The 25,511-nt window shown below is 42.9% G+C and overlaps 1 protein-coding gene across 10 annotated transcripts in view; it reads left to right on the plus strand.

The window, feature by feature from the left end:
* The window catches only part of LOC121281082 (prolyl 4-hydroxylase subunit alpha-2-like), a 110,536-nt gene extending 90,641 nt beyond the window's left edge, over window positions 1-19,895 (plus strand). For 7 of the 10 annotated variants that reach the window (XM_041193722.1, XM_041193721.1, XM_041193724.1 and 4 more), the window contains 5 exons: window positions 2,869-2,928; window positions 3,003-3,068; window positions 13,963-14,031; window positions 15,909-16,005; window positions 18,289-19,895. In XM_041193722.1, the coding sequence (XP_041049656.1) occupies window positions 2,869-2,928; window positions 3,003-3,068; window positions 13,963-14,031; window positions 15,909-16,005; window positions 18,289-18,359 (363 nt within the window). In that variant the 3' untranslated portion in view covers window positions 18,360-19,895. Of the gene's footprint in view, window positions 1-2,868; window positions 2,929-3,002; window positions 3,069-8,144; window positions 8,269-13,962; window positions 14,032-15,908; window positions 16,006-18,288 lie in introns of those variants that run through there. The other 3 variants (XM_041193730.1, XM_041193729.1, XR_005943808.1) reach the window with 2 other exon arrangements.
* Window positions 19,896-25,511: the final 5,616 nt, after the last annotated feature.

The raw sequence follows: 25,511 nt of genomic DNA on the forward strand, positions 1-25,511 counted from the left end.
GCTATGCAGTACCAACCTTTTGTATGAAGTGCTTTCTCCGCCCCAAACAGAAACAGGACTAGATTTTGCTTGGAGGGATTCACTGAATCGGCATTCACCATGCGAGCTGATAATCTGTTCCACCTGTCCACTGTTCTCTGGGAAATACATGTATGAGTGGAGTAAGAGGGTGAAACGGTGGGGCCTGTGTGAGAGACAGAAGAGCTCAGAATGGATAAGCTCTGTATGAATAAAATCAGGAGGAGGGCAAGTGAAGGGCATTAGTTGATTCAGTAAGTGGTTAGTTGCAGCTCAATTTTAATGGATTTCACTACCACTTATGTCCAGTTCCAACAATAGCTCAACTGTTTAAAAACGATCTCATAACTTCACTATTGGGCCTTTCATGGAACCTCTTCATTTGGACTTCCTGCTGTAGTGAAAAAAAAACTAAAGTAGCAGATGTGTGCCTGTTGAACACAAGTCCTATTCAGTGTGGTCAAGAGCTGGGCAGGGAGAAACATTCTTTAAACAGTTAAAGAGACGAAACCAAAATATTCTTAAAAAGACAAATAAAAGAAACGTGGCCATCAATTTGAGTTTATCATTCAGTTAGGATTTTGCCTCTCTTTGCATCTTTTAATTCAGCCAGTAGTTCCTAGAGGCAGAAACCTTTCAGCTTTTTTAGTAAGAAAGGCATTTTATTGTCCCATTCCTTATGTCTGGAGTAGCAAAAGTAAGAGACAATAAATATGAACTAATCATTGTAATCACTTAAAACTACCTCCTCGCCGTAAGGAGCAAGTTGGATTTTGCTTGGCGTCCTGAATTCTTGACACACTCCTTGATAGTGAATGAAGCGTTCAGTTATCCACAGTGAGCTTTGTCGAGTTTATCAGAGTTTTGTTATGCTAGCCTTCTTTTGGACTTATTATAGGACTTAGGCCATTAAGAAACTTGAATGACAATTGTAGTGCAACAATTTCCCCCTACCCCCCAACAAAAGCAGCCATGCTACTCTCTTGTGTGGTACTTTTGTAATATTTGGTACACTGCCTTTTAAATACACCTGAATGCAGTCCTACCTGGCTGAAATTTCCTGCTGATAGATCTGGAAAGAACCCAAAGATCTAACAGTGCTGACTTTGCCAAATAATTTCCTGGTGCTATTTGTTGATCTGATCTCTGAATTAATTGAGAACCTATTGACAGAATTGAATCTGAATACCATCATGCCCTGTCTTTTACAAAGCCCCCAGTCTAAATGGTTTGTTTTGTTGTCACAGTTAATATCATCTGTTGTTGACGATTAAGATGAGAGAGATTTATGTTGTTCAGCTGTGCTGGTAATGCAATCTGACTGCTTCCCAAATTGAAATGCATCATTTGAGAATTAAATATGGTATTGACTCTTCCAGTCTCACAGGAGGCTTCTAATCTCCCAATCTCTAAATCATCAAATGAAACTTCCTAAGTATTTTTTCTTGATTTCTGTGATGGCTATTTAAATGGATGTTGGGACATTAAATTAGCTCTGTTATGTTTAACTTATAAGGATGTTATAAATCAAGAAAGCTGTGGTTCTGTATGTGTCCCAGTCCATAACAAATTCTAGGAAATTCTGTCCATGTAGGATTCCCTGAATTTTATGAGAAATCTCCAGAGATCTAGAAAATGAACTGCTCATATTTAAGAGTTGACGTTTCGAGTCCTCATGACCCTTCGACAGAACTTGAGTTCGAGTCCAGGAAAGAGCTGAAATATAAGCTGGTTTAAGGAGGACTCGAAACGTCAACTCTTTTCTTCTCCGCCGATGCTGCCAGACCTGCTGAGTTTTTCCAGGTAATTCTGTTTTTGTTTTGGATTTCCAGCATCCGCAGTTTTTTTGTTTTTATTTTTGCTCATATTTAAGAATGTTATTCCATTGCATCTGCGTCCAGGCAGTGCCTGGAAGTTATAAGGGAAACAGCTTCTTTCCTTGGCTGCCTTGACAGACTGATTGGAATAACCTTTAAAGGAGTTTTGCACAAACTAATCAACTGTCTTCTCCAGTGTCAAGGTATGATTGAATAGTAATTTAAAACAGTATGTTAAATCTTTAACCTCTTCCAGTCCAGCTGCCTGTCATCAGCTGAAGGGTGTTGGCCTATGCTTCTTAGTAGATGGTTGAATAAAAGCGGGGGTTGTGATGGGCTGGCATCCATCTATTCATGTCATTGACCATGACTTTAACCATTCTGTAAATGGAAGAAAGGAAAATCTATTAAAACACTCAAATTCCTGTCAACAAAACAAATGTGTTAAGCCTGATTTGCGTCAGTAGAACAACCATCAACTATGGTTCATAGCCATGCCTGAGTGGCTCATACTTTGAAATAGAGGACTCCAAAGCCTTCAGCAGTCATCTCACTGGTTCCCTATTGCTGTGATGTGGCTGCTGAGTCACACGATATCGAATCATTGTGTAATTCCATTGCCTATTTACATTCATCGATTAACCCATTCACCAGCACAAATCCACATGAAAGTTGGAATAAAATGTCTTCCTTGAGAGAATATTTATTGGAAAAATTCAGATTGAATCCACTCAGGTTTCCATCTTTGGTAACGCTGTGTTAATTCTTTATTATCCTTTGGTTTCTTGCAACAATCCTAAACCAAAATGTCCTTTTGTGCAAGATGAGGAATATCCATTTGTCTGCATTCAGTCAATGCCTGCAGCCACAGAACCAATTTCATAAATTGAGACCTGGTCAAAATTATTAAAGCAGAACTTCAAGTACAACTTTTTGCTGGGACTTGTGTGGTGAAAGCAGCCAATGAGGGTTTGAAGCCTTAACAGGAAGACATCTAGGATAAACTTGTTTTTTAAAATAAAATCTGTTGCAGCGCCCTTTCGACAGCAATCTTGCGACGCTGGGGAATAGACTAGCCACCTTTCTAAATTATGTAAGTACCCATGAGTGGTCGTCCATGGTGCGTGCTCTTGCTGTGCGTGTATTCATTCTCATTTCATTTTATAGAAAGATGAACCTGATGCTTTCAAAGAATTAGGCACTGGGAATCGTCTTGCCACTTTTTTAAACTATGTAAGTATGTGTGATGATCATTTGGGTAGGAGGTACACTTAGTAACCAAATGAATCACCAGGTAAGCCGATCCCATTGTTCTGGGGCGTCCAGTGTATCTTTGTGGATTCTTGTGCTCATCAACATGAGAGGAGCCGAAGATGAGGGAAGACGTTCCTGTTATTGCGCTTAGACATATTGGATCAGTTGGATGCAGTGCAAGGAGGGAAAGCCGGCACATCCGTAAGGATGCCTAGTCATTCAAAAGGAACAAAAAATTGACCATGCTGCATTTACATGCATGTGATTCTTTGTATTACTGTAAGCACTGTGCGGTAGGCAATCTAATGTGGGCATCTCAACAGCTGGAACATCTAGTAATAGTACCAAATACTTCCTGGATGTGCGTTGTGGGGTTACTACATTCCTCTAGCCAGCTATCCAAAGCCCAAAATGTGACATGTCCATTTGAATAATTTTTACATTTGTACGGCGCTCCTCTCATTTCAGAGTGCTTTACAAAATGGGACAGGTAAACACCAAGCTGAATTTGAAGGAATATAGGGCATGAGGCCAAAGACACTGTTGAAGAGACAGGTTTCTAAGAAGCGTTTGATGGCACAGGGAAAGGTAGTAAGGGAAGGCAGTTCCAGAGGTAGTGAAGCAGTGGGAGCAAGCACAAGCGAAGATTCTACACGCAGGCTGGAGTGAATTTGACCCAACACCATCTATCTGTATAATCTCTGAGTTGGGATTTAATTGTGTCAAAACTTTTAGAGTTATCATGAGGTAACAGAATGATATAGAACTCAACAGTACAGAAAGAAGCCATCATTCCCCTTCAGACTTTCTGAAGAAGAGATCCACTTTGTTTTATTTCAAATAACCTTTACAAATTGGGTCAGATGTTTGCCTGAGACCCTCATGGTGACCTTACCTTGATAATTTCCCATGAGCAGTGCCTGCATGGGTTCACAGCTAACAAACAAACAACAGCAATAGCGGATCTGAAATTTCCGCTTCCAACAGCCTCTGAGACCCAAGTTTTAATGGATTCCAGCGGAGGCAGAGTAAATGGACCTCCGTTTCTGATGGGCCTCCGATTAGTTCAGCAGGAACTGGCAGCACGCTGTAAGGTGGGGGAAAACAGGAAGAGCAACACTCAGGTCACTGGTCTCCATTTGAGGATTGCCCCTCTGCCCTTAACCCATCGCACTTTATCCAGCATCGTAAAATCATGAACTGTCAGAAAGGAACCATTCTGTTTGGCCTGAATCTTGAGGGGTTTTAGTACAGCTATAACGTTAATCAAGTAACTGATTGTCATGATTAGTTATCAAAGCACGGATATATATTTGTATTAATAAATAATGAATGGTGTGAGTGGTTCACCTCCTGAATGCAGGCTTCCAAGCATCCATTATCAGTGGAAAGGATATTAATAATTCAATAAATAAACTTTGAATCTTTCCTGGCTCCCTGTTCTCTGCAGGATTTTACTTTTAGCAGGAAAATGTTCTGTACTAATGTTAAAAAGTGGTTTGCTGATGCTGGAATATTGGCTGTTTAGTTGGTCGTACGAAAATATGCACATCTACACAAATGTTTAGTCAGAATCGCCCCTGCCTATCTGTAGCCCAGTCCACCATTTAGAATGGCCCAAAACAGCACTGTGTACAATATCCCAAAGCACGGGGAGCCACCTTCAGTTAACATAGCACTTAACTTTCTTTTGCTTTTAGCTGATTTTACTGTTGTTGGTTCGGTAAGATCGCCCTGGTTTATTGATTTGCCAATGTGCCACTGCTCTGGGTTACTTCGGTATACCATGGGAACCTTATCCATTTTGCAAGGCCAACTGAAGAGTGAATTAAAGGGCTTCCTAGCATTTTCAAAGTTGGAAAGGTGGAAGAAAAGATCTGCAGTGCAAAAGCTTTCTGAAACTTCAAGCCACTCCTCAGTGGCATGCTGAAGGGGAAAGGAAGAGACATTATCCCAGAAGATGGAGAGCTAACGATGCTTTTGTATTTGATGCTTGGATCACAGGACTGTGACCTTTGTGTACTGAAATGCCACATTTACGTTGCTAAATATTGCCTTTTCCTCAATGGCAGAACTTCAGGCCTGTTAAAATAGTTCCGGCAATGTATACTTGGAGTGCCCTCACATGGCTCTCCCACACACTGAACTACGGAAGCATATATATAGAAGTGCCTTATGACAACTTGATCACTGAACTCAGATCCATGTGGTCAGGCTGAATGCAGTTACCCCATCCCCAGCCCATGATAAGGAATGTACTTTTTGATTGTAGCCTCTGCACGTGTACCGTGTCTTGAACACATCTGATGCGCTGAGCCGCCATCCCAGAGTATGCTGTTATTAGTCAGTGCCAGGTAGAATCAAGGAAGCAGTAACAATTCCAGTAAAAATTTACATCCTCTAAAATGAACCCACGTAAAACCTACTGCTGAGATGAGGACTGGACCTTGATGTTGGCAAATAGAGTCTATCTTTAGACCTAAGCATGCAAGTTACTTGTTTCTTTCTAAGAAAACTTATGCCAAATGGTGTAGTAATGATTATTTAGTGCGTGCTGTCCAATTTCTTTCCATTCTTGTAAGTTTGGATAATCCAGCTGCACCCTTTGTGCACTGACTTCACTAACAAACTTTTGCCCACTGACTTTAAGCCTCACCTGCAAAGAGGCCTAGTTATTGCTACTAAATCTTCACTTCAAGAGGTTATTGTGAAACTGAAATAGCTCTTCATCATCTAATGGGGGATCTTCCCCTCACTTTTACATTTCAATCTTTCTCCATTGCAGTCTTTTTAATCTCTTCAATGCTTAGTTGCTGTACCTTAGAACTTTCCTTTTCACCAAGCACCTAGATCCATGAGCTTAAAATCTTTCCATACCCTCCCTATTTTGCAATTAGTCTCACTGGACTCATTCTTTCTCAGAAGCTCAAAGGTTATGGAACTCCAAACCACCCCCGGTCTTTTCTATTCCTCAGACAGCCTTCAGCAATTTAAAAGCTCGGAGGTGGGGTAACTTTCAACATCATTGAAAGAAGAAAGAGAGAGACTGGGAATGGGGTGAAAATCTGGTGGTAGGCTTCCCATTGACTTCAATGGAAAGAAGTTGACCGTTGTGTATAAGACCTAATTAATCAGCCTCCAGCAACACCAACTTGTATTTAAATAGCACCTTTAACATAGCAAAGCATTGTAATGCACTTCATAGGACTTTTATCATCCAAAATTTGACACCAAGCCACATAAGGAGACATTAGAACAAGCGACCAAAAGCTTGGTCAGAGAGAGACGGGTTTTAAGGTTCGTCTTAAAGGAGGAAAGAGCGGTGAAGAGGTTTAAGGAGGGAATTTCAGAGTCCAAGGCCTGAGCAGCTGAAGGCTCCGCTGTCGATGGTGGACCAGTAGAAATTGGGGATGTGCAAAAGGTCAGAATCCGAGGAACGCAGAGATCTTGGGAGGTTGTGGGGCACAAGGAAGTTAGAGGAATGGAGAGGGGCAAAGGCATGTAGGGATTTGAAAACCACAATGAGAATTTTAAAATTGATGTGTTGCTGCACTGGGAGCCAATGTATCACCCTCACTGAAGTTATCCCATTGGTGTCACAATTCCCTACTTCTTGATGCACTTTACCTGCCTTTCAGTCCTGCTGGTATCCTGGACTTAGCACCTTGCCCCTTATTTTCTCAAATGAAAAAAATAACTTCCCATTAGCCCTTTGTGCTGTGAACTGTTTTATTGTGGGGAAAGGAGGTGAGAGGAGAAAAATACATAGAATTACAAAGATTAAACAGAATCTACAGCGCAGAAGCAGTCCATTAGACCCTACATGAGCCTCCAGCCACCATAATTCATGTAACTCTATGAGCACATTCTTCTAGTCCTTTCTCCTTCATGTTTTTATCTCGCTTTCCCTTAAATACATTTATGTTATTCTCCTTTACCAGCATCACAGTGTAAAAGACTTGTGAAGCAGTTTGTGAAGCAAAGAGTTAAGCTTCCCATGGGAAGCTTTCCATTTAATTGCCAGTTTCACAGTTCAGCAAAGTTACCAGTCCTAGGTTTTTTTCTCTCTCGAAAGTCGAATGCAACCACTTGAAAAAGTCCATGTGCCGGTTCACCTTCTGCAGAAGCGTGACTCTTGTTGCCTTTGCTGCTTGTTGACCCTGCAGTTTGCTAGGAACTGATAAAATCAGACTGCTGCAAGTTCAACTAGTCAACCCGTCCTTTTTTATTAAAGCTGTGCCTTTCTCTGTCCACATTTCCCTGTCCATATGAAGGAACCAAAGGACTCTGTGCAGTTGTACTTGCTGGGTGGCAATCTCTTAACTAAGGTCTTACTCATGGAGTAAGTGGTTTTCTTACATTTCCATTTTCCACCGTCTTTTCCAGAAGAGCTACAGCTCCACAATTTCTGCAGCCTTTAAATTGCTAACTTATTCAGTCATCAGCAGCCTGTTTGGTTGTAGAAAAGGGAAACATGTACAGCTCTCTCCTGATGTCCTTATGCCTTCTGACACGCGTCAGTGTACAGCGATCATGTGTTTAACCCTTGGCTTCCCAAAGTGCTTCATAAGTGTTTTCACAGTGGTGCTGGTTGAGGAGAAGAGCATAGATTATTCTTTTTTCCCCTCACCCTTCCCAGCCATGCATTGTTGAGGCCAACTAAAGCAAACAAGCTGTTGCTATAATCAACTTAAAATCACCTACCCCGACAAACAGTCAAGACCTTCAGAAGAGAGTTTTTTTTGGAAATTAAGTTTTATTATCCATCCAGCAACACAAGCTGTCATTGTATTCCGCTGCTGTGATGTACAGGAATGCTATTAATATCCATGCTGAGGCTAACGTAAATAAATGTTCCGTATTGAAGGTGCTGGATTCCATCTGCCTGCAGCCGAATTTTGACCACATCAGAAAATGCCCTGAAACCCGTAATAGGACCACAAAGCACCCACAGTTAATGACACGGTCAGAAATCCTGCTGCAAGCCTGTTGCCTCATTTCCTTGTTGTCAGTGTGGTTTATATTAAAAATAGTTTCCCTTTTATCTTTCTTGAGAATCGCCGTCGACCCTGCGCCGCATCCTCGGAAAGGGAAACTCGAGTGGAAGTACTCAGGAGTGCTGCCTTTTCCCAAGAATGAACATTCTCCCAACTGAAATGTGGCGTCTGATGGCCCCTGGGTAATTGGCTCTTAGCGGCTTTCTGGTTGAGGGGAAGACATATTTTCCTCTCATACTACTGAGCTCGTGATTCAAGTCATGCAGGGTGGAGTGTGGCGTGATTGTTAGTGCGTTTGAAGTTAAGAGGTTTCTTTTCAGTGCACAAAAGAGATTTACTAGAATGGTGCCATGGTGAAGGGATTAAGGTTACATGGAGAGAGACTGAAGAAGCTGAGGTTGTTCCTCTTGGAGCAGAGGAACCAAAGAGGAGATTTGATAGAGGTGTTTTGATTGATTAAATAAGGATACGTTGTTTCTAACGGCTGAAGGATCAATAACTAGGGGCCACAGATTTAAGACAACCGGCAAAGAAACCGGAGGAATGAGGACATGAGAAATAACTGGTTTAATCAACGTTGGTTAGAATTTGGAATGCACTGCCTAATAGAGTGATGGAAACAGATTCAATAGTAACTTTCAAAAGAATATTGAAAAAGTATTTGCAGGAGAAAGAATTGCAGGAGTCTGGGGAAAGAGCAGGAGAGTGGGGCTGACTGGACTGTTCTTTGAAAGAGTCTGTGCAGACTCGATGGGCTGAATGGCCTCCTTCAGTGCTGTAGTATTCTATTATTCTCCTCCTCCCCACACCCCCAACCCTGGTGATTTCTTTAAGACAAATTTCACCAGTTCCTTCTGAATGAATTCTTCTCAGAAAGGCTTCATTAGGATTGCTTGGTTTAGCACATTGTCTACTCCTTCCAAGTCAACCAATTCTCCCAGAAAATTGAAGGGTAACTAGGAAATACAGCCTAACAGTCAAGTAAGTAGAGCAGCACGCAGAGTGACATAAAAATAACAAGGAAATTTAAGGCTTGGTGAGCTTAGGCCACTTAAATCTCATAAGCCTGGTAGCTTTGGTGTGGGGAGGTGGATGGGTGTTGGGGGGAGTTGCTTAGTGAACTCAACGATGGTGTAAGCTTACCATCCCCGAGGAGAGAGCATTAATGGTGAATGTGGACACGTCACAATAGCAGAAGGAGAGGAAATAGAAAAAACCTGAATGGAGGTGGCAGAAAGTCAGACCCGTTGAAACAAGTAGGGCAAAATGTCTGTAGTAATTGGTGTCCAATGATCAGAAAATGACTACATGTCAGCTGTATTCAGGCTCTTGAGTTTCGTGTTCCCTCCTTTAAGGTTTTTAGCTCCTGTTCTATTTTTGCATGATTTTTGCTGGAGTTAATGATAATGTGCAAGATAACACCTACAATGTAGTTTGCCATATGGGCTATAAACTGACTCTAATTTGATAATTTTTCTCATTGCATGTGTGTGCGCATCAGTGCCTGGAGCTTCTTATGCCCAACATGTTTGATCTTTTTTTAAAGTCATTTTGCATCTTATTATCTTTGTGCTGAATTGATACTGCAGCAATGGAGGTTTTTTTTTGAAAAGGCAAATAGCAATTGCTGGAGTCTGGAAATAACAGCAGAAAATGCACAACGGGCAGCCAGCATCTGAGAGAGAACTTTAGGTTAGCGTATTGGATAACACCTGTCAGACGGTCAGCTCAAAGGATCCCCTTTAAAGGACTGACCTAAAGTATAAAGGGAGAAGGTCAAGGTGAAGAGCTGACATCTATTTTCACAGCGAGGTAGGACCTGACTTTAACTCACTGGAAGCTCGTAGAGTTAAAACAGGTCCATTGTGTCAGTCGCATTGTGCGGCTTTCCTTCTGTTGTAAGGCAATGACTAATTCATATCTTGTGGCTTGCCTTTGTATAACAACAACTTGCATTTATATAGTGCCTTTAATGTCAGAAGATACCCCACGGGGCCTCACAGAAGTATAATGTTGCATATTAACATGGATTCAAAGAAGAAATTATGAAGATGTGTACTACGACAGTGGGGACTTATAAACTAGCCCACCCAAGTCTCATAATTTGGCCTTCAAAGTCTAAGCAACTTGGTCTTATTGAAGCCTAGCTTTCTTATCCACTAGCTTGTCTCTTTTGGGTTTTGTAGGTCGAAATAGGGCATCCTGGCTAAGTTTGCAGATGTTGTAAAGATAAGTGGAGGGACAGGTAGTATTGAGGAGGCGGGGAGGCTGCAGATGGATTTGGACAGGTTAGGAGAATGGGCAAAGAAGTGGCAGATAGAATACAATGTGGGGAATTGTGAGGTCATGCACTTTGGTAGGAAGAATAGAGGCATAGACTATTTTCTAAATGGGGAGAGAATTCAGAAATCTGGAGTGCAAAGGGACTTGGGAGTCCTAGTCCAGGATTCTCTTAAGGTTAACTTGCAGGTTGAGTCAGTAGTTAAGAAGGCAAATTCAATGTTGGCATTTATTTCGAGAGGACTAGAATATAAAAGTAGGGATGTGCTGCCGAGGCTTCATAAGGCTCTGGTCAGACCATATTTAGAATATTGTGAGCAATTTTGGGCCCCGTATCTCAGGAAGGATATGCTGGCCCTGGAGAGGGTCCAGAGGAGGTTCACAAAAACAATCCCACGAATGAAAGGCTTAATATATGACGAACGTTTGAGGACTCTGGGTCTATACTTGATGGAGTTTAGAAGGATGAGGGGGGATCGGATTGAAACTTACAGAATTCTGAAAGGCCTCGATAGAGTGGACGTGGGGAAAATGTTTCTATTGGTAGGAGAGACTAGGACCCGAGGGCAGAGCCTCAGAGTAAAGGGAAGACCTTTTAGAACAGAGATGAGGAGAAGCTTCTTTAGCCAGAGAGTGGTGAATCTATGGAATTCATTGCCACAGAGGGCTGTGGAGGCCAGGTCATTGAGTGTATTTAGAACTGAGATAGATAGGTTCTTGATTGGTAAGGGGATCAAAGGTTACGGGGAGAAGGCGGGAGAATGGGGTTGAGAAACTTATCAGCCATGATTGAATGGCAGAGCAGACTTGATGGGCCGAAAGGCCTAATTTCTGCTCCTATGTCTTATGGAAATATCTGGCATGGCCTTATTTTGAGTTCATCTCATTGGTGGTTGAATCCTGAATCAAAAAATGATTCTTTTTGATCTTTAACATTTCTCCTTATCCCTCTCGGTTCCCCTGTATACATCCTAGTTTATCCTCAGCAGTGTCATTAAGTGGCTTTCCGGTTTGACCGCACAAATTCTGACAAAGACTCCTGGCGACAAATTAACTTATAAGATTCAGATGCTGCCTTTTTCCGTGCTTTTCTGGGAGTTTCCATTTTTGATATTGTGTACCGCTAATTTTTAATCTAAAAAGGTTCCTTGTTCATGTGGAGGGTAAATGCCAACACGAACTGGTTGGGCTGAACCCCCTCTTTCTGTGTTGTAACTTTTATGTATTCTGTGTAGAATCCTGCATTTTTTATTTGAAGTGCTGTGATATGTGAAAACCTTCAGGAATTCGTTCCCAGCAACTGTTGGTGTAAAATGCACTGAGTAAATGCTATGTAATTGTGACCTTCCTTTGAAGTGGGGTTTTGCACAGGCACTGAAATCATGCATTGTGCATCATGACAGTTGTTCATTGCCAAGTCAATACTAACAGTTACCTTTACGATGGGTTTGTCCAACAGTTGGGATGAATGGACATTTTTTTTTACTTGCTGCCGTCAAGGGATGTTTACTGCAATGTTTTTTCAGCACTCAGAAAGTTACTTCGTTGTGGAATGCTTCTTGTTAAATGTAGAGTTTCTTTGTGTAATGTCTAGAGCTCTGTTGTCCCACCAGTGTTCACTGCCTGTCCTGTTGGCTGCTCAATGCCAGAATTTGCTACGTCAGTTGTCTGTTTCATTTCATTGTTCCATGTTTTTTTCTCAAAATGCAGCACCTTAGAAATCTTTGTCATGTTTACAATGTCTGACCTCAACATGCCTCAAAGCATCAGAAAAGTGTTCTAAATACCCATTGAAATTATTTTTAAAAGGCCTATTGTTGAATTCAACAAAGCCTACGTGGGCAATGATAAGTTTCAGGTGACATTACGCAGTACTTTCAGATCCATATAGTGCAGATTATAGCAAATATTAAAAGACTTAGCATTACTTAGTGAAGGGTAAGAAGATCAGGACTTTTTTCTTTTGCAAAGGAAGCCTTGGGTTGGGAATGAGAGGGTGGATAAGGTTAGGACATGTGGAGTATGTCATTTCTCTGGACACTGATATGAATCATAAGAAGCAGGGATCTCTATTTGCTTATACTGCCCATCAAACTGAACTGAACCAAGCAGTAGCCAAAGGCCAACCATCCTTCCTTACTATGGCTTAGCTTGTCAAACTTCCAAATGTTCACTTAGTCTGTCTGAATGCGTGCCAAAGGTCAATGAGCCATTTAGTGGCAAGGACCATTTTTGCGGAACCAGTATTTATAGCCTCAGTAACCGAGGTCTTGTAATTCAGTGAGTCGATGTTCTAGTTCCACATTCACAGGCCTGTAATTAAAAACTTATTATCGTTAGACTAAAATTCCTAGGGTAGGGGTGAGAATAGTCAATTTGGGTTTACACTTCTGAACACAATCCAGTGAGACCTGATAGTGTGCATACATATAAGAGATAAAAACAAAAAACTGCAGATGCTGGAAATCCAAAACAAAGACAGAATTACCTGGAAAAACTCAGCAGGTCTGGCAGCATCGGCGGAGAAGAAAAGAGTTGACGTTTCGAGTCCTCATGACCCTTCAACAGAACCAGTTCTGCTGAAGGGTCATGAGGACTCGAAACGTCAACTCTTTTCTTCTTCGCCGATGCTGCCAGACCTGCTGAGTTTTTCCAGGTAATTCTATTTTTGTTAGTGTGCATACATACTCATTTCATGACAGCTTTGGTTGAGGTCACATTTAATACCCGGACTTCCACATGAAGAATAGAGATGTGTAAAATACCTGCAGTTACCTTCGGAACCATCTCCAGCAGGGACTCAATGCCGTAAAAACAGAGTAAAAAAAAAATTAATGAAGCAAAAAGAATAATTTGGAATGATGCCAGACTGTAAACCCTTAATGCATTGCTGCCATAGCTGTGAATGATGGAGGTTTATCCTTCTCCCCACCAAACTCTCGAGCCTAACTGTGCTGCTGTGTGGGTGTGAGGTGTGGAAGCTAGACACCTCCTCAGTTCACGAGCTGATCGGACCGTTGCTGAGCCATAATTGTATGTTTCTGCAGCATCCTGCAAAGCCAGGACTGAACCCTGCAAAGGTCACCTGCACTCAGTTTCTCAGCCATGGGAGATGCACCAGCTGAAGTCAAGGGAGATGGAGTTGCGAGAGGGGAAAACAGTAGGGTACATACCTACATTTAACAAGAGGAAGAAAATTTAGCAGTAAAAAGCACTGTAGGACAATTGACCTCTGAAAAGGAAGGATAGGCTGGTGAAACATGTGACTCTCCATCGGAGAGTAAAACAAAAATTGAGGGCCTTTTAAGGTTTGGGATACAAAGGCAGGAGTTTGAGCTGCATCCTCTCAATCATTTACTGAGCCGTGCTGTCATCTGTTGTTTTATACGTGTTGCATATGGTGATGTTGATTGTGCAGCTTCAGCCTCTGTAACTGCTGGGTTATGTTGCATCAGCTGCATGTGCTTAATTTAAAAGTGATTGTGTCAAATCAAGATTTCCATAGCTTCAGCTGCACTCATTTAACATGAAAGCAGCCTCTCGAAACAGTCGCTTGGCACCGTATTTACAAATCTGTTTGCAATTCTATATACCAGATGAGTGACGTTCCAGCAGGAGGAGCCACGGTATTTCCTGACTTTGGTGCTGCCATATACCCAAAAAAGGTAACTATTTACACCAAGCTTTGCATTGCCAATTAATTATTTGTTTTCTGCACTAGATTAAGTGTGAAGTGAGTGGATAAGTTGTGTTCTGTCAAATCTGTGGGAAATCCGCCTCGTTACAATCATTCATTCTTCCTTCATTAGCAAAAGTGGAAATTTTTCTCAGCTTTCATGGTAGGCCCAAGCCTGTCACTAAATTGGTTCATCAAAAATGTCCATCTCCTGATAAATCTCACCCTTCAAACTTGGGTTCCTGCATATACCTAAGGGTAGAGAGTCATGATCTGTAATATTAGTGTGACTTCAGACCCATTCACTGCCAAAATTATAAGGTCATGCGGAGATCTAGAAGAAAAATAGCAGGACTGACAGATCTTTTAAGTTGCGTGTTTTTCCTACTTTTAAGATTAAATCTAGAAAGTGAGTAATTGAGCATTTTGCAGAGAAGCCGCTAGATAGGCAGTTATGATTCAGGTGATGGAGTTTGATCTGAACCATTAAGTAGTGGGAATAGAACCCTTTTAACACCAAGGGTGGTGGAAATCTGCAACTTGCAACCCCACCCACAAAACGAAAGACTGAATGCTTTGACGAGTGAAATTTTTCAAGATTGGCATCAATACAGTTTTCTAAGATAAGGGATATGGTACGAAAGAGGGTAAATGGAATTGAGGCACAGATCAGCTTCATCTTGCTTCATGGCAGAACAGCTCCAGAAGCTGAATGTCCTTCTCTCATCCCTATGACTATGTTTGAAACCAGCTTATAGATGTAAAGTATAGCTTTTAGCAGATTATGTTGTCGACTGCCTATTCCACAGAAAATTCGCAATTCCATTGGCTGGACTGGATTTGAATCCAAACCCCAAATAAAATTCTAAACTCACGCTGCTGCAGCCTATATTTTGGTGGAAATTTCCTGTCGACTCTATGACCTGGGTTCGATTTCAATCCAGTTCTTAGCTATGTCAAATGAGTTCTCTAACACTACCAAAGCACAAGTCAGGAGTGTGATGGAATGCTCTCCACTTGCTTGGATGAGTACAGCTCCAACAGCACACAAGAAGCTCGACACAGTCCAAGGCAAAGCGGCCCGCTTGATCAGCCCCCAGTCCCCACCAGCTTAAACAATCACTTCCTCCACCGCCGATGCACAGTGGCAGCAGTTTGTACTGCGGCAACTCACCAAGGCTGCTTCGACAGCAGCTCAAACCTGCACCCTTTACCACCTGAAAGGACGAGGGTAGCAGATGCATGGTAACACCACCACCTGCAAATTCCCCTCCAAGCCACACACCATCCTGACATGGAACTATTTCGCCATTCCTCCAGTATTGCTGGATCAAAACCTGTGGAGGAACCAGATGGACTGCAGTGGCTCGAGAAGGAGGCTCACCACCATCTTCTCAGAGGCAATTAGGAATGGGCAACAAATGCTGGCATTGACAGAGACACCTACGTCCCGTGGAAAAAAAAGTGCAGCCTTCACTTGATCGAAAATTTGTTCCATTTCGTAGTGTAAAGGGAATTGGGAACCAATCTTTCACTTTAACTCTTAAAGATACAGGACGGGCTTCACCATTACTCCTAAAAAAAAAACATTTTATCTGTCTATCAGAAGGTTGTGTGAGTTTGGAACTCTGCCTCAGAAGGCAGTGGAGGCGGGGTCACTGAATATTTTTAAGGGAGAGGTAGATGGACTCTTGTTAGGCAAGGGAATCAAAGGTTATCGGGGGGTAGATGGGAATGTGATATGTCGAAACAAAAGATCAGCCATGATCTTAATGAGGGGCCGAATGGCCTACTTCTGTTCCTATTTCGTATGTGACACATTATAATTTTAAGCTGACAATTAAAACATGGTTTTGTTATTTTCAGGGCACGGCAGTCTTTTGGTATAACCTTTTTAGAAGTGGAGAAGGTGATTATAGAACACGGCACGCAGCCTGCCCAGTATTAGTAGGAAGTAAATGGGGTAAGTGCTTACGCTATGGGCAGGATTTTGAGGTCTTCGGGCGGGCGGGCGCAGCTGGTGGACCTGGGAGTAGCCGGGAAACAGTCTACCGCCGGTGATCGGCCCCTGGCGATGATTTCACGCTGGCTGGCCAATTAATGAACAACCAGCCTGAAAGGTGCGCTGAGAAGCTCAGCGGTGCCAGAGTGGGGGGGTGGGGGGAGGGCGAATGCTGAAGGCAGGGAGCTGAACAACTTTAAAATGAAGAATAAAGGTTTTTAAAACCTGAAAAGAATGTCCCGACATGGGATTCACCCACAATGACAGAAGCAGAATAAAGATTCTGCCCAAAAATTTATATTTATTTTTTATTTTAATTGTGGGAATCTCATCCTGCCCGTGGATGAGGTGTGCTGAAAAATCAAAAGGCCGCCTGGCCGATTCGCCCGCCAACCGTGAGGTTGGACGGGCAGCGAAAAATAGGCTTAAATTAATTGATTAAGAGCCTCAATAGGCCTCTTAATTGTCGGCAGGATCACTGCCAACTCTCGCATGCGCCCGCCGACTGAAATATCGCGCGAGTGCACGGTGATGTCAGGGACGCTAGCCCGCTTTATCACGTCTATCTTATGCACAATTGGGTCAGGAGCGCCCCCGCCTGTGGGGCGTAAAACCCTGCCCCATGTCCTGCTGTTGATAGCCATGTGCTTTGTTTGTTTATTGTGGTTTGCGTGTAAAGTGAATGAAGAACGAGGGCTGTTTCAATTTACCTCTCAGGTTCTGTCAGAATGTGGCACATATTTTTTGTGAAAAAGATCTCTTTTTAAAAGTTTTTATTTAAGTTTTATTGATAGCTATATCCAGGTGAGACACACCTGTGTTCAGTAATGGAGTGTTTTCTTCTCTGTTTTTGGCACTCAGTGGCAATATCAAACACTCCCGAGTCAAATATAGGAAAGCCCAAATGCAGAATAAAGCTCCCCATATACTCAACACCAACAATGTACCTTAGCTTAAGAGGATATTTCTGACTCCATCAACTCACCCTTCGTTTTCATTTCTCACACCAATTATCCATGTGACCTCTCTGAATGAAACAGACACTCTCTTGACTGCTTATCGGCACCTCTCTATTAGGAGCACCACACCCATTTGAACTGTCCAACTTCGTCTTTAGCTGAGCTTGGCAGCTGATTTATTTTTTATTCAGTCATGGAATATGAGCGTCACTGGCTAGGCCAACATTTATTGTCCATCCCTAATTGCCCTTGAGAAGGTGGTGGTGAGCCACCTTCTTGAACTACCGAGTCCATGTGGGTACACCCACAGTGCGGTCACGCCCTTGATTTTAACCTTAACCTAACGGGTGAAAAGCTAATGTGCCCATACAAACAATTCATTCTCACGATGTCAACATTTATTGCCCATCCCTAGTTTGATCACACTGAGCATCTTGTTAGACAATTTATAGGGCAGTTAAGAGTCAAAAATAGATGAGAGCAGGGAAATCTGTTTCCTAAAAGACATTAATAAACTAATTGGGGTTTTGCAACAACGTAACAGCTTAATGTTGACTTTTACTGATACGAGCTTTTAATTTCAGATCTATTTATTTACCATTTAAACTGAACTTGATTTCTCAATCCGCCAGGGTGAGAATTGATCTCGCACTCTGTAAATTATTAGTCCAGTAACATAACCACTACACCACCATACCCATATCCTTACATTCCTTCAAGGATCCCTCAGGTGACTAGAGTTAACTTTGCAAAGTGGCTACTTCATCACTTATCTAAACCAGTGTATTTATTGGGTAATGGGAGTGTTCAGAGATAACTGGGGTGCATCCAAAACAGACCTCATTGCCTTGTGGTGAGAAAACAGGAGCATCATAGATTAATTAATATCCATGTTAAGGCTGGATTGTAAAACACTCCATTACTGAACACAGGTGTGTCTCACCTGGATATAGCTATCAATAAAACTTAAATAAAAACTTTTAAAAAGAGATCTTTTTCACAAATGAATAAGGAACAAAACCGCCAGGAATCCTGGTTCCCAGTCACTCACTTGCTATATCAGGAAACAGCTTTCTCCTTCGTTTGTAAACTGTGGAAGTAGTGGCTGAATACATTACTCAAAAATAATGGTGGAAAACAACATGGAAGAAAGAAAATGTGAAAGAGTCATGATTAATGCATTTTCATTTTTTGAGGACTATAAATTACAATTCTTAAACTAGGTGATTATGATGTGTTGCAGATCTTTAACCTCTCATTAACTGTTGTTTTGTTTCATTTCCAGTTTCCAACAAATGGATACATGAGAGGGGACAAGAGTTCAAGAGACCGTGTGGATTGACAGAGGTGGATTGATTTTATGGACCACCATGCTGTTATCCCTGTTTATACCTTTCTGTTCTTTTATCAGGACAAGCAAACAGTCAGGATTTGATTTTTCCCCTTCAAATGCCAATCACCTCATGCATTCCTGTTTGATCAGATCATTGCTGTTATTTTCATTCCATTTGATGTTTTTTTCTCCCCCACCCCACCACCTCCAGGCCCTCCCAGAAACTCGATGAGAAAAAGCCCTTCTTGTATTTTCAGTTGGTTGGTCATCCCCTGCAAGAAGCTAATTCAATCTAAATGGCAACGAATAAAGTAATAGAGCAGAGTACTCATGTAGTGCTCTCTGGGAGAAGACAGCAATATCCTTTCACTCTAGAGAAAGAAGTGGGTGAAAATATCAGAGCATTCATTCATCCTCTGTCCTACTGTCTTACAAATTGGAATAGAGAAAAATGTGCAGTTTGGACCCATCATTCTTCCGCATGGATACAGCTCCATGCTTCTCCCATTCTTCACACCCCTCAGCCGCAACGCACTTGGGCAATCTCTGCCTTTTGAGATGTTCAAAACCCTGTTGAAACACCCCAGTTAAGGAGAACGTTCATGTGAAAGCTGATTGTCCATTCTGACCATTTACTTACCTATTTACCTGAGGAGGATTTCATACTGTCATTTTGACTGCTTATTTTCGCTTTGAGGAGCTCTTCAACAGACTTCCATTCCTATGTCAGCGTCTGATTGTCATATTCAAATCATCTTTTTTCTAAATTGCAGATGTCAAGTTCTGCCTTTAAGTACCAAATTGACCCAAATCCATTCTAAGTTGCAGTAAGACAAATGTGCGAACAGAGTGTGTCCAGGCTTTTTTTTAGTAACAATCTAAACTGTTTCCCTGAGAAACTCCAATGCAATGAAAATGAGCCATGGTTCAGAGGTTAATATGTAGCAGCCTAAGAAGAGGGCCCACTGCCACCTTCTTGGGACATTAGGTGTAATAGGCAAAAGATGCTGCTTTGTCAGCGTTACCCACATCCAGAGGACAAATGAAAATACAAAGAACTGGGCCCTGTTGTCAATGTTAACCTGGATAATTTGGTGGAAAAACATCGCTGGCTCCAACTTGATCAATATTTTTGAGCAAGGTCAGCACAGGTTCATGCTGGGAAAAGGATGCAACTTTGTGCAAAGTGCATTCCTGCGAAGTTCCTTCTTGCCTTGGTACTTGACCCAACAACTGGGGGGGGGGGCAAGGATATTTCGGATGGCAGGGTTTTCCGTCACGCCGTGCCCACTGACACTCCCTGCCCTGCGGCCATTTCACGCTCCAGTGAGTGGGAATTAACTGCAGACGGGACTGCCGCCCCCTCACTCGGGAGGCAAGGCTCTCTGGTCCCTGCAGCAACAGAAGCTGCAATGGACAAGAAACGGAAGTTGATGAAGTCGATGGAGCCGAAGCCCCAGGAGTAACACAGATAGGTGCATTTTTGCGATCTCAGAACAGGGAGCGTCAGGAAAGCCTGGGGAGTGTGTTTGGGAGGGGATGAGGTTGGATTGTGGGAGAATGGGGTGTCAGGGGAGAGGCTGGGGGTGGGGGGGCTAGTGGTGGGAGGTCCAGCAGCCACCAGACATTAAGGGGAGGGGTGGGAGGCCTGAAGTTAGAAGGGGGCTTCTGATGGAGGCACCGCCACCCCTCCCCCGTCTTCCCCCCCCCCCCCCCCCCCCCCAATCCCCAACTTCCCACCTGAGGCATAAAACTGATCTTTTTTGGTCTTCCTCCACACCTGAGAAATCCTCCCGCCAGCCGAAAGATTGAAGCTGGGTGGACAACGGCCCTTAGGCAGCCAATAATTGGCCACTTAAGGGCCTCAACTGGGGCAAAGGCAGGCGGCCCATCTGAGGCCTGGCCTGTCCCAGCATAAAATTGCTGAGAGGTCAGGGCGGGTGGGAAACCAGTGGGCAGCCCATCCGTGCCAATTCATACTACCCCACTCCCCACCCCATCTGGCAGGGAGAGCGTGAAATTCAGGCTCTAGAAACAAAATCTCGCAGAGGCTGTCTCAAACCTGTAGAATTAAACACTAAGGGCAACGTTCTCCCCTTGTCGGTGGGGGATGTATGGGAGTGGGCGCGGGTGGGTGGGTTCCCGATCGGTGCCCCCAGTCGGGGTCATGCCGCCATTTTAAATGGCATCCGCCATGCGCTCCCTGAGCTGGGAGTGTGCGTGTACGTGGGCAAAAGAGCGCACAGATCTTCCTGAGGCAAAGTGCTGCCTCAGGGAGATCGGCTCAGATTTGAAACTTAAAATAAAAATGAGAAAAATTTTGCTGCCATGACCCCTCATGTGACACTGTCACTTGAGTTGGGACATGTCCATAACTTTAATTTGAAATATTCTGAGATTTTTTAATCACTCATGAAACCTCATCCTGCCCGTAGTTGAGGTTTCATGTTTTTTCACTGGAATCATTGTTGTTCACTTTTTACATCAAGCATTTGGACTCAAGGATGAGAAGTACAACTTCAAAATTTGCAGGTTTGGGTTGCCTTTCACTGTGTGGGGAGACAGAAAGCGGGAAACTATAGGCCAGTTAGCCTAACATCTGTCATAGGGAAAATGTTAGAAGCTATTGTTAAAGATGTTATAGCAGGACACCTAGAAAAATTCAAGGCAATTAGGCAGAATCAACGTGTTTTTGTAAAAGGGAAATCGTGTTTAATCAATCTATTGGAGTTCTTTTAAGGAGTCACGTGTTCTGTGGATAAAGGGGAACCGGTGGATATACTGTGCTATGATTTCCAGAAGGCATTTGATAAAGTGCCACATCAAAGGTTATTACAGAAAATAAAGCTCATGGTGTAGGTGGTAACATATTGGCATGGATAGAAGCTTGATTAGCTAACAGGAGGCAGAGAGTTGGCATAAATGTGTCTTTTTTCTGTTTGACAGGATGTGCCACAGGGATCAGTGCTGGGGCCTCAACTTTTAACAATTTATATAAACGACCTGGATGAAGGGATTGAAGGGACGGTTGCTAGATTTGCTGACAACACAAAGATAGGTAGGAAAGTAAATTGTGAAGAGGACATGAGACTATAAAGTGACATAGATAGTTTAATTGAGTGAGCAAAGATCTGGCAGATGGAGCATAATATGAGCAAATGTGAAATTGTTCATTTTGGCAGGGAGAATAAAAAAGACTTATCTAAGCAGTGAGAGATTGTAGAGCTCTGAGATTCGGAGGGATCTGGGTGTCCTAGTGCATGAATCACAAAAGATTAGTATGAGGGTACAGCAGATAATTAGGAAAGCTAGGGATCACTATTTAAAAGTAAGAGGTTGCTCATTTAAGACAGAGATGATGAGAAATTTTTTCTCTCAGAGCTTTGTGCATCTTTGGAACTCTCTTCCTCAAAAGGCAGTGGAAGTAGAATCTGAATATTTTTAAGGCAGAGCTAGATAGATTCTTGCTTATCAAGGGGCTGACAGGTTATCGGGGAGGAGGGGGTGCTTAGGCAGGAATATGGGGTTGAAGTTACATTCAAATCAGCCTTAATCTTATTGAATGGTAGCAGACCAGGGTTGACGGGCTGAGTGGCCTGCTCCTGTTCCAGATTCATATGTTCGTATATACCTACCAGCCTCACAGCAGGCCCCAGGGGACAGAGGGACACCTCATTTTTGGGTAGTCTTTAGCCCAAGAGCCCCCCCTTCCCCTCACCCGAGACACCCCACCCCCTCCTTCCTCCACTCCTGTGCCAATGGCTAGCTCTGTGGCAAAAGTGATGCTTGCTCACAGCGACTCCTGCATCCTTTTTGCCATGCTCTCTGCCTGACTGGCCCTGCTTACCCCCCCACCCCCCGCACAGCCATCGATATGTCCTCATCCTCCAGCTGCGGTCCCAGCAGTGGCCACCACTAGGGTCGTTCACCCCTCCTGCCACTGCCTCCCCCCGCCTCCCTTCTCTCTCCTCAACCTTTGGCCTCAGGGTCAGAACCCCCAATGCCTACATAAAATTCAGCCCATTAATAAATTTGCAGAATTGGCGTGCCATTGGCAAATAAATTTCAGTCTAGATAAATGTGAGGCATTATATCCCGGTAGGAAGAATTAAGAAGATTTCAGGCATCTTGGGAAAGGAGTCCAAATGAGGGAGAGAAGCAAAGGGATCTACGAGTACAAATGCACAGATTACTACATGTAGTGATGTGGGTGAATAAAGCTGTTAAGAATAGCAAACAAAATACCAGAGTTCATTTCTACAGGGATAACATTGAGAAGCAGTGAATCAAATGAGGTCCTGATGATAAATTCCATTTAAGCCTCCACATTAACTGCATTTCCAGACTTCCTGGCCCCTACAACCAAAGAGTGATTAGAGTGTGGGACTCGTCACCACAAGGAATAATCGAGGTAAATAGCATACATCCGTTTAAGGGGAAGCTAGTTAAGCGCATGAGAGAGAAAGCAATAGAAGAATACGCTGATGGGCAAGATGAAGAGAGGTAGCGGGAGGGTCTTGTGGAGCATAAATGCTTTGCAGCCCAATTGGCAGACTGGCCCATTTCTTCCTCTTTTTATTTCTTCACGGGATGTGAGCTTCACTGACAAGGTCAGCATTATTGATCATCCCTTGACAAGGTGGTGATGAGAATCCTCAATTCTGTGCAGTAAATTCTATGTAGTTCACTCTCTGCCCTGAAGGGATAATTAAAATGACCACAATAGCTTTCACTTTTACAGAAGATGAACAAAATGCTGAAAACAAAATGGATTTCTGCTTTTGTGGATTCTTCAGAAGCATTCGGGTGATTCCTTCAGTTAAGAAGGGCTTTGCTGAGACACAATTTAAGGCCTTAAGCCCTTAAACGGTTACTAACTCATATCTCCCTGCACTCTTGTATATTAAACTTCACCTCGTGAAGGGCACGATGCTTAGCCACCACATGATATCAAAGTTATAAATTCTCTTTTGTTCCTCTCGTGTAACTGAACTGGAATCTAGAAACCAATAGCTATAATGTGGCTGATAATTTCTATCCTCCAAAAGCTGCATAATTCATCTTGATCCTTTTACAAGCCTGAAACCAACCTCAATTGCTTCTCTAAGTCTTCCTGTCATCTGTTGGGGCAATCGAGCAGATTGTGTCGGAAACCCAAAGAAGCACAGAATTGCCTGTGTAATTCTTTCTATGCTGCTTTAACCAGTTTCACTCCAAAGATCAGGGAGGGGAAAGATTTTATTTTCCTACCTGAATATTAAATTTGTTTGGGTCGTTGCAATTGCAGAATATTATTGATGTTTGATTTCATTTGCCTTTTTACCTCTGGCGTATTCGTTGCATATATTTTCTTTAAATACAGAGTGGTTTTATTAATGTTTAAAAAAAAAGTTAATGTTATTAAATTTGTTTTAGTATTTTTTGTATGGAGCACAAATGGCTCAAACTGATTGGAGGAAGTCGTGGTCCAACTGTTTACTGTGTTACTGTGTTAGGATGAATGAATAAAATAAGAAAATCAGGTCAATACTTGTCTCTGGGCTTTTCTGTTGAACTTTAAAATGTACTTAAACCCTGCAACCGATGACATGATCCAAATGCTGTCTTGTTGATGTTATACTCCAGATAGCCAGTTGGTGAACGAAGAATCCAAAGCCAGCCTTTACATGGAATAGATTTATTCACAGAGCGAAACTTTACAGGTATATATCTCCTGAGTGCACTCCACTCCTGTTTCAGTAGGTGCCTCTTTATCTGTGCTCAAGTAACCATGCCCCCCGCCTGTGTGTCCTTAAATTCAACAGATACTATTAACAGTTGAGCACACCTTTCTAAATCAAAGGATGTAATTTTAACTGGACGGTTAAAATGACAGCAGTCACTTACCACCTCTGATCCCACTGCCTTTCCATTCGTTGGGTCCTGATATTAACCTGCTAATTTAGGCAGGTGAAGTCTTTCTTGAAATATGGTGCAGCATAAGTCAGTGATGTGAGCTGGGAACAGTGACGGCTTCTCTGTCAGGCCAGGCCTACCAGGATGTGAACCATGGACCAAAAGAGGCCTAAGGCGGCATTTTCGGGAATTTAGCCTTCCAGGAGAGACAGGAGTGCTACTCCCAGCTTTACAAGGAAGTTTTAGGCCTCCTTAGCCCCAGTTACCACTCCTCCTACCGATGGTGATTGGAATGACTAGCCCCTCCCATGCCCTACAGATCATTTCCAAAGCCCCACCTGACCTTGACAGACAGCTGGGGATCATAACCATGGATCTCCGGTTATGGCCTCTGGCCACCAAGCATCTAAGCAATTCGCCTCGCTTCCCAAGTTCCACATTCTAACCACTCTCTGCGTAAAGACGTTCATCTTTATCTCCTTATTGAGTTTATTTGTAACTATCTTGTATTTAATGACCCCCAGTTTGGATTCTCCCACAAGTAGAAGCATTCTGTCCACATTTACCCTATTCGTCGCATTATTGGCACCACAACGTCTTCTTTTCCCAAGAGAAAAAGTTCAACCTTTTCAAGCTTTCCTGAAACCTGTAACCTCTGTTCTGGTACCATCCTTGTAAACCCTTTTGTGCCTTTTCTGCAGGCTTCTATTTCGTTTTCGTGACCAGAGTACAGGGAGACAGCACAGTCTAAGTGCAGCCTAACCAGAGTCGTGTACGTGAGCTGAGAGCTGGTGGAACAGTTTTCTCCCCTTCCCCAGGCTCCAGTCAAACTTTAAATTCTTGGCAGTGTGTGTTTTGGAAACAGATGTGCCTAATCCATTGCTATATCTGACTGTACCTGACAAAGAGCCAAGGATCTGTGCTGCGGCTTTTGACACATAAATCAATGAACTCTCAGTGGGATAAGTGTACTTGTACAGTTCTTCTTACAAACTAATATAAAAACAAAAAACTGCGGATGCTGGAAATCCAAAACAAAAACAGAATTACCTGGAAAAGCTCAGCAGGTCTGGCAGCATCGGCGGAGAAGAAAAGAGTTGACGTTTCGAGTCCTCATGACCCTTCGACAGAACTTGAGTTCGAGTCCAAGAAAGAGCTGAAATATAAGCTGGTTTAAGGTGTGTGTGTGGGGGGGCGGAGAGATAGAGAGACAGAGAGGTGGAGCTGGGAACTATCACTGCTTGTTTGTCCCTACAACCACACCCCACCCCACCCCTACC

The sequence above is a fragment of the Carcharodon carcharias genome, chromosome 8 (genome assembly GCF_017639515.1).
Source record: "Carcharodon carcharias isolate sCarCar2 chromosome 8, sCarCar2.pri, whole genome shotgun sequence".
Classification (NCBI taxonomy): domain Eukaryota; kingdom Metazoa; phylum Chordata; class Chondrichthyes; order Lamniformes; family Lamnidae; genus Carcharodon; species Carcharodon carcharias.